We start from the raw sequence: 9979 nt of genomic DNA on the forward strand, positions 1-9979 counted from the left end.
AACATGATTATGCAATAATTAAAAAAACATGTTAACATGTATTTGCACGTTAAGAAAGCGATAAATACAGCAGTTTTATAATTTAAAGCATCAATAAAGGAAGGAAACAATGAAGATAGGTCAGTTTTGCTTTTGAAAAATAAATTAAATGCTTAAAGAAATTTAAACAAGTATTGCACATAAGGGAGGTACAAATTCACAAGAACAATCTGAAGTGGTAAAAGCCTAAATATCCTCAGCAAAGTCGTCATGCTGTCGCGCCCCTTTTTTTCTCCCTTCCATCGGAGAGGAGTTTCCGGGTTTGGGTAGGGTTAAAAATGGGTTAGGGTCTGGTTTAATTTAAATTGGTCTGGGGAATTGGGGTTCAATTTAGGCTAGAATTGAAATACAAATGGGGTATTATTTAAATAATCAATTATTTCCTTTTTAAATTATAAAAAATAGTAAATAAATTTCTGAAAATAAATTGAAAGTGCTAAAATGATTCACAACATGTAAATAACAATTTAAATATAGGGATTAATTTTATGAATATAAAACACAATTAAACCTTAAAATGGCTAACATTGTAATTATATGCAATTAGCTTTAAAAATACTAAATAAAATTATAAAACTATGTAAAAATTACCTTAGCCATATAAATATAAAAATCCAATAAACGAATCGTCAAAATAAAATTTTGGACATAATTATTGAGATTTTATGGATGAAAAAGGGAGAAAATAAACCCATTTAAACCTTTAAAAATTGTGGATAAATAATAAAACATTTTGACTTTCTTATATATGCATATATGTGATATTTTGAAAGTATTTTTCATATTGAAAATATATAGGAAATAATTGGGTATTAATGAAAATATAAAGGGAAAAAATTGGGTATCAACAAAAACATAATGTTTTTATTTTATGAAAATTTGAAAACCCAAAAATATTTCTTTCTTTTATTTTGTATTTATCTCCTGAACTACGTAATGATCTGATTCATACGGCATCATGATACTTAGGCAATCCCCATAGGATTCGATCATAACCATAAAATGAAAATGAGAAAAAAAAAAGAAAAAAAAAGAAAAGAGACTGAGTGGAAAGAAAGAATGGCAAAACAAGAGAGCAAAAGCAAGAGAAAAAAAGGAGCAACAAGAACCGAGTGGGAAAATCAATAGTGATTGAAAAGGGAAATAGTGAAAAAAAAAAGAGAAGAGAAAGTGCAAAGTGAAAAGAGTTGGTTAAGGTCGGGATGAAATATGCAACCGTTCAAATACATAATAGAAACTTTTAACTGTTTAGGTGCATTGCATCCCAAACGTGTGGTTGCCTATCTGTTAAAATCTTAAACACTAACAAGTGTGTTGTTGTCAATGAGCATAGGAAGGTGGTTAGTTTGTTCGGCATTCTGGCAACCCACCCATACAATACAAGGTTTAAACACAACGTGATCATGGCTGGCAAAGAATTGGATGCGAGTGTTATTGACCCGCCGAGAGAGAAGGAGGAATCTGAGCCCGGTCTGAAAGAGGAGTTACATAAGCTAAAGCGCCAAATGTCCGAAATATACCAGGCATGGATGAAAGGGCATCCTCCACCATAATAGCCCGCCAACCCTGCTTTCATCCCACCACTGGCTCAATCTCAAGAGCCCCCCCCCCTTGTTGTTGATTTATCCCCACAACACGCACCAAGCTTCACTCCTTACCACCACTTCCCAAACCATCCAAGCTCCACCAGCCAAAACAACCACATACCCCCCTCCGCCAGCCACCCCTGTCTTCGTAGCACCTCCACCATCTATGCTCCATCGATCTTCTAGTGAGCCGGTATTCCAAGCCCAATATAACCAATACTATGCCCCACAGCCCACCTTCAAAGTCCCAGATCACTACTTCTACACTCCCCACTTCAAACTTCCTGTCGAAACTAAGAATCCACCCAAAAACACGGAGCAAGAGGAGATATTTAGGAAGCTAAAGAGCTTGGAGCAGTCACTGAGAAATATGCAAGGGTTAAGGGGCCAAGTGAGCGTGGCTTATAAGGATATATGCTTGTTTCCTGATGTCCAGCTACCTGTCAGATTCCAAATGCCCAAGTTTGACTTGTATGACGGGCACGGAGATCCCATGGCCCTCTTGAGAGGATTTTGCAGCAAAATGAGGGGAGCCGGTAGGAAAGATGAACTGTTGATGGCATATTTTAGCCAAAGTTTGAGTGGTGCAGCATTGGAGTGGTACACCTGCCAGGACAACAGCAGGTGGTAGACTTCGGATGACTTGACTCAGGCTTTCGCTTGGCATTTCCAGTTCGACGTAGAAAGTGTACCAGATCACCTATCTTTGACTAAGATGGAGAAAAAGCCCAGTGAGAGCTTTAGGGAGTATGGTTTCCGGTGGAGAGAATAGGCGGCACTAGTCAACCCTCCAATGAAGGAAGATGAAATGGTGGATTGCTTTCTTCAGACCTTGGAGCCTAATTACTTTGGTCATCCGGTCTCGGTCGTAGGTAAGTCTTTCAATGAAGTGGTGAAGATGGGAGGAATAGTAGAGGAAGGGTACAAGTCGAGCAAGATCATGAGTTACTCTGCCATCAAAGCAACCACACAAGCGATCCAGAATGGTACCGGGGATATGTTAGGGAAAAAGAAGAAAGACGATGTTGCTATGGTAGTCTCAGGATCGTGGCATGGACCAAGGGGTCCGCCGCACCATTACACCTAGCCTCGACCCCAGCCTCAAACCTATACCCAAAATTCATATAATCCACCCCAACACTACTTCCCACCACCAGACCCTCAGTATTCAGTCAGGCCTCCCTAATACCATGTCCATCACACACAGTCATATGCTCAACCCCCTACCCACAATGGCATGGACCAGCTCCATAAAATACTTATCTGCCTCCACAAGCATACTAAAACCCTACTGGTCCGAGCTTTCTCCCCAGGATGAAGTATAGAAAAGAAAGGCAGTAGTAGAAGCGAACTTTCACCCCGCTTGGAGAGTCTTACACCAGTCTGTTTCAGAGGTTAAAGCTTTTGGGTGTTCTAAGGACGTTTGAGTCAAAATTATCAAATCCCCCTCCGAAGAACCTGGATTATTCCCTCAGATATGCATATTGTTCTGATGCTCCGGGACATGACATAGAAAAGTGTTGGCATTTGAGGAGCGACATCCAAGAGCTTATCGATACAAACCAGATTGAGGTCCAAATCCTGGGAGTGCCCAACATCAATCAAAATCCCTTGCCAGCCCATGCCGAAACACATATGATTGATATAGTGTATAAGGATGGGAAGCCCGAGAAGCCTTCAAAGTCTATCATGATAATCCGTGCCAGTGAAAGTAATTCAGTCAAAACTCCAATTGTTACAAGTGCAACATCTTCGACAGTTGAGGGGTTGACAGATAAGCTAAGCAAGCTCGATGTTAAGCCATCCGTGGTGGACGTGAAGGGATCCCCAGATAACGCTGAAGCAAATCAAGGAAAGCTGAAGGTGGTCATGTCGGGGATAGCAAGTAAGCATGTCATAATTGTGGAAGGAGCTCGAACGACTCCTATTGTCATTAAACTTGTGACCCAGCTGCCGGTAGATGACACCAAAGTTGTCCTGTGGAACTACAAACAAGTAATAGTAACCTATAAAGGGAAAGAAGTAGAAGAGGAAGTTAATGAAACCCGGGGGTTGACTCGTTCGGGGAGATGCTTTGCCCTAGAGGAATTAGGGAAAGCCAAGCCACTCAAAGATAGCCCAATTCTAGTGAAGAAACCAGTCACCAAAGAGGAGGCGGAAGAATTTTTGAGAAAAATGAAGGTGCAGGATTACTCCATAGTGGAACAATTGAGAAAGACCCCTGCTCAAATTTATCTTCTATTATTGTTGATACATTTAGACGAGCACCGCCGGGCCCTCATGAAGATTCTAAATGAAGCTCATGTCCCTGACAAGATCATAATAAACCATTTGGAGAAGATTGCCAATAAAATATTAGATTCAAACAAGATCACCTTCTCGGATGATGAGTTGCCTCTTGAGGGTGCGGAACATAATCGGGCTCTTTATCTCATAGTGAAATACGAAGATTCTATGGTTACAAGGGTGTTAGTTGACAATGGTTCCAGCGCAAATATTTTCCCTCTCTCCAGTCTGCATAAGTTGAAAATTGATGCTGAGAGGATCCACAAGAACAGTATATGTGTCAGAGGTTTTGACGAAGGGGGAAAAGACTCTGTTGGAGATATCGTGATCGAACTAACAATAGGACCAGTTGAATTTACCATGGAGTTCCAAGTATTGGATATGGTTGTCTCTTACAATTTGCTATTGGGTAGGCCCTGGATACATGTTGCCAAAGCAGTCCCGTCTTCTTTGCACCAGATGGTAAAGTTCGAGTGGGACAGATAGGAAATCATTGTGCATGGTGATGAGAACTTGTATGCTTACAATGATACATCCGTCCCGTTTATTGAGGTTGAAGATAATAAGGGGCCTTGGGTGTACCAATTTTTTAAAACGGTGTCAGTTGAGAAGGTTCCGGAAGAGGAATGTATTCCAGGTCCAAAGCTAGCTTCTGCAACCGTCATGGTAGAAAATAAAATGTTGAAGAATGGTTTTTGTAAGGGTCTGGGCGCATCTTTGCAAGGTATCGTACAACCAGTGTCTCTACGTGAAAATCTGGGTACGTTTGGTCTAGGGTTCAAGCCCACATGGGATGATGTGAAGAAGGCTAAAAAGTTGAAAAAGAAGGCATGGGTGCTCCCTAAGCCTATCCCATGCCTCTCCAGGTCTTTCGTCAAGTCAGGGGTAGTGAAGCGTCCGGTGTCCACAGTTCCAAAGCCTGTGGTTGACTTCGATGAAGAGTTGATTGAAATGTTCTAGAGTCTATTTGATGAGGTGAACATGGTAGAAATTGGGGAAGGTTCCAGCAAAGCAGACGTGCAGTTTATTGAGCCAAAAGTGAAGCTTAACAATTGGAATACTACTCATCTCCCTACTCGGAAGGAGTCTTGGTAGTTTGCTTTGTTTTCCTTTCTGTTATCTGGATTATTCCAGGGTTGTAATCTAGATTTTTTTACTTTTCAATTGTTTTGATGTACAAACCCTCCTATCCTTTATTTTCAATGAAATGCAATTTCTCCTTTTCCATTACTCCTGATAGTGTCATTTTTGTTTTTCTTTGTACAATTCCTTTTATGCTGGTTTCAATGACATGACATGTATGAGGAATCTTCGACCAAGTCTTAAAAGCCAATCTAACTCTGAAATAATAATCCATGAAATAGAGTGCAATGATGAAACAGAATATGATGAAAATGAGGCATTTGAGGAAATTAGTAAAGAACTAAATCATTTTGAAGAGAAACCCAAACCTAATTTGAATGAAACTGAAACAATCAATTTAGTGGATCCAGATAATATCATGGAAACCAAGATAAGTGTACCCTTAGAACCACAAATCAAGGAAAAAATAATCAAAGCACTATTTGAATATAAAGACATTTTTGCGTGGTCATATGATGACATACTGGGTTTGAGTACTGACTTGGTAGTTCATAAATTGACAACCGATCCGGCATTCCCTCCCGTCAAGCAGATGTTAAGGAAGTTTAAGACTGACATGAGTGTGAAGATCAAGGAAGAAATTACAAAACAGTTGGATGCAAAGGTTATTCGATTCACGCGATACCCCACCTAGTTAGCTAATGTTGTGCCAGTACCAAAGAAGGATGGTAAGACCAGGGTGTGCGTTGATTACCGCGATCTCAACAAAGCAAGTCCAAAGGATAACTCCCCATTGCCAAATATCCATATTTTGATTGATAACCGTGCTAAGCATGAGATCGGGTCTTTTGTGGATTGTTATGCGGGATATCACCAGATCTTGATGGATGAGGAAGATGCAGAAAAGATAGTGTTCATCACGCCATGGGGGACATATTGCTACCGAGTAATGCTATTTGGTCTGAAAAATGTTGGCACAACCTACATGAGGGAAATGACTACTGTATTTCATGACATGATACACAAAGAGATTGAGATTTATGTAGATGATGTGATCATAAAGTCAAAACAACAGTCCGACCATGTCGGGGACTTGAGAAAGTTCTTCTAGAGGCTTTGTAGGTACAATCTTAAGCTCAACCCTGCAAAATGTGCATTTGGTGTTCCATCTGGGAAACTGTTGGGGTTCATAGTCAGTCGGCGAGGCATTGAGTTGGATCCGTCGAAGATCAAAGCTATCGAAGAACTGCCACCGCCCAGGAATAAGATTGAGGTGATGAGTTTTCTTGGGCATTTAAACTACATCAGCAGGTTTATTGCTCAACTCACGACAACTTGTGAGCCCATCTTTAAGTTGCTGAAAAAGGATGTTGCGGTCGAATGGACTGATGAGTGTCAAGAGGCATTTGATAAGATCAAGGGGTACTTATCAAACCCACCTGTCTTGGTCCCGCCGGAACCTGGAAGACCTTTGATTCTCTATTTAACAGTCCTGGACAATTCATTCGATTGTGTGTTGGGTCAATATGACAAGCCATCTATTATCTCAGCAAGAAGTTTACATCATATGAGGTTAAGTATACTCCCCTTGAAAGGACATGCTGCTCCCTGACTTGGGTGGCACAAAAGTTGAAGCATTATCTGTCGTCCTACACTACTTACCTAATTTCTCATCTGGATCCTCTAAAGTGTATCTTTCAGAAGCCTATGCCCATAGGAAGACTTGCAAAGTGGAAGATTTTGCTCACAGAGTTTGACATCATCTATGTGACTCGAACTGCGATGAAAGCCCAAGCATTGGCCGATCATTTGGTCGAGAACTCGGTAGATGAAGAGTATGAGCCATTGAGGACTTATTTTCTGGATGAGGAGGTGATGCATATTGATAAGGTGGAGCAGGATGAAAAGCCAGGTTGGAAACTTTTCTTTGATGGAGCTGCCAACATGAAAGGTGTCGGAATAGGGGTTGTGCTCATTTCTGAAACAGGGCATCACTACCCTGTTACAACCCAGTTGCGTTTTTATTGTACCAACAACATGGTTGAGTACGAGGAATGCATTCTGGGTTTGAAGTTAGCAGTAGATATGGGAGTCCAGGAAGTCTTGATCTTGGGAGATTAGGATCTGTTGGTGCACCAGATTCGGGGAGAATGGGAGACTCAGGATTTAAAGCTCATACCGTATCGACAATGTTTGCATGATCTTTGTTAACGCTTCAGATCATTAGATTTCAGGCACATTCCTAGGATCCATAATGAGGTTGTCGATGCCCTGGCTACCTTGGCGTCAATGTTACACCATCCGAATAAGGCTTATGTTGCCCTCTTCATATTTAAGTCTGTGATCAGCATGCTTACTGTAATGCGGTTGAGGAGGAACTTGATGGTGAACTGCAGTTCCATGATATCCAGGAACACATCAGGATGGAGGTGTATTTGGTACAAGCCACAGGTGATCAAAAGAGAACAATTCAACGTTTGGCTAGTGGATTTTTCTTTAGCGGGGGAATTTTGTACAAGAGAACTCCAGATCTTGGACTGTTGAGGTGCATAGATGCTAAACAGGCTACGATTGTCATGACCGAAGTGCATGCCAGAGTTTGTAGTCCGCATATGAGTGGGTATGTTTTGACAAAGAAAATTCTTTGAGCAGCGTATTATTGGCTCACCATGGAACGACATTGCATTAGCTTTGTGCGCAAGTGTCATCAATGCTAGGTACACAATGATTTGATTCATTCTCCGCCATTTGAGTTTCATACAATGTCCGCACCTTACCCTTTGTTGCTTGGGGCATAGATGTCATTGGATCAATTGAGCCAGCAGCATCAAATGGGCACAGGTTCATTCTGGTGGCCATCGATTATTTTACTAAGTGGGTTGAAGCTTTGACTTTCAAATTTGTGACCAAGAAGGCAGTGGTTGATTTTGTTCACTCAAACCTCATTTGTCAGTTCGGAATTCCCAAGGTAATCATCACGGAAAATGGTGCTAATCTTAATAGCCATTTGATGGAAGAAGTATGTCAACAGTTCAAGATTACGCATCAAAACTCCACTCTGTATTTCCCCAAGGAAAATGGAGCTGTTGAGGCGGCTAACAAGAAACTAAAGAAGATACTTCGAAAGATGGTGCAAGGTTCTAGGCAATGGCATGAAAAGTTGCCTTTTGCTTTGCTAGGTTACCGCACTATTGTTCGCACTTCAGTAGGTGCAACTCCTTATTTGTTGTTATATGGGACTAAAGCAGTTATACCTGTGGAAGTCGAAATTCCATCCCTTCAAATTGTTGTTGAAGCAGAAATTGATGATGAGTGAGTCAAAACCCGATTAGAGCAATTAAGTCTGATTAATAAGAAAAGACTGGCGGCAGTGTGTCATGGTCAATTGTATCAGAAGAGGATGGCAAGAGCATACAACAAGAAGGTGCGTCCCCGGAAATTTGAAGTGGGTCAACAAGTATTGAAACGCATCCTTCCACATCAGGCTGAAGCTAAAGGCAAGTTTTCCCTAAATTGGCAGGGGTCGTTCATTGTAACAAGAGTGTTGTCCAATGGTGCTTTGTATTTAATAGATTTAGAAGGCAAAAGTGTAGATATGGCTATCAATTCTGATGCAGTCAAAAGATATTATGTATGATTTCTTTGGTTTGTCTAATTGTGTTGTTTGTACTTGGCATGTTTTGAAGATTGGAATGATGAAGACATATTATTCTGCTATCTAAACACTTTATCCTTTGTTACCCTTTTTGAGCCTTATTTATTTGCTTTCATACCCCTCTTTTAGAATCAGAAGTAGAGTTTAGAAATACATACATAATAAAAAAAAAGAGGAAAAAGAGAATAAATGAAGAAAAGTAAAGCCAAGGAAAATAAAAGAAAAGAAAAAGAAAAAAAGAGAAAAGTAACAAAAACAAAGCATTTCATATGTCTTGAACTACGTTCGACCTGATTCCTTTTAAGGATACGTAGACAGCTTCACGGTTCGGTCCCATCAAAATTAAAAAAAAATCAAAAATTTCCTAGGCAAAGAAACTGGGGCGGAAGTTGTGGTTTTGTAAAAGACCTGATTCCAAAAGTTGTAATTCTGAACTCTTTTAAGCTGTTTTGAACCTTTATGATGTCCTTTCTTTTTAACCCTATCCAAAAACCTACATTACGGACCGAAGAAAGACCTTCTGATCAATCATTAAGAAATACCAAGTCAAGCGAGATAGAGGTATGATTCACATCATGGGCAACACTCTGTTCTACACAAGGAAAAATGAATAAATCAGAGAGTCTTATTGGTGAAAATCCTCACGGGCACCGTAAGGCGATGGAAAGCTGAGAGAAAACTAAAATGAGAGAGTCTTATTGGTGAAAACCTTCGCGGGCATCATAAGGGCGACAGTGAGTCAAGAGATGAACAAATGAGAGAGGTTTGTTGGTGAATACCTGTCAGGGCACTGCAAGCCGAATGAGGCTTGTGATTTTGTAGAGAGGTTGGATTATAGAAAATCTCAGTTTCAAAGTATAAAGATGGGGCACAAAATGAAATATGATTAGGTGAACAGTCTGGGCTGATTAATCTGAAATGCATGTCATGATCATTGGAGTCGAGTGCTTCACTCAGATAAGTCTCTTTTCCTTTTCTTCCTCAAGCAGTCATCACGTTTCGAATTTTCTTCTTTATTCCTAACTCTCGAAGTCACTGCATTTCATTTTCTTTTGGTTCTATTTCTCTAAGTCTTTTCCAATGTTAGCCTTGTTAAGCAAGCAAGAAAAGATTTCAAAGCTTATTACCAACTTTCAATTGCACAAAGCAAAGCGCGGCCAAAGCATACCAAAACACCATGATTCAAAATGAAAAATAAGGTGCTAGTGGGAGTTTCAAGTGGTCAATTGGTTTCGTGAATTTTGAGAAAATATAGAGGTTCGAATTGGGAGGACAGAAATGTAAAATAGCAAGATGAGTGTGAGGCACTCGAGTCATTCAGGGTTCTATG

At 40.4% G+C, this 9979-nt stretch overlaps 1 protein-coding gene across 1 annotated transcript; it reads left to right on the forward strand.

Annotated features, from left to right (window-relative positions):
• Nucleotides 1-2523: 2523 nt before the first annotated feature.
• LOC107822326 (uncharacterized) lies at nucleotides 2524-4871 on the forward strand. Its single transcript, XM_016648855.1, has 3 exons — nucleotides 2524-2658; nucleotides 3018-4373; nucleotides 4464-4871. The coding sequence occupies exons 1-3, from the start codon at nucleotides 2524-2526 to the stop codon at nucleotides 4869-4871; spliced, it is 1899 nt and encodes a 632-aa protein (XP_016504341.1).
• Nucleotides 4872-9979: the final 5108 nt, after the last annotated feature.

The sequence above is a fragment of the Nicotiana tabacum genome, chromosome 3 (assembly GCF_000715075.1).
Source record: "Nicotiana tabacum cultivar K326 chromosome 3, ASM71507v2, whole genome shotgun sequence".
Taxonomy (NCBI): Eukaryota; Viridiplantae; Streptophyta; class Magnoliopsida; order Solanales; family Solanaceae; genus Nicotiana; species Nicotiana tabacum.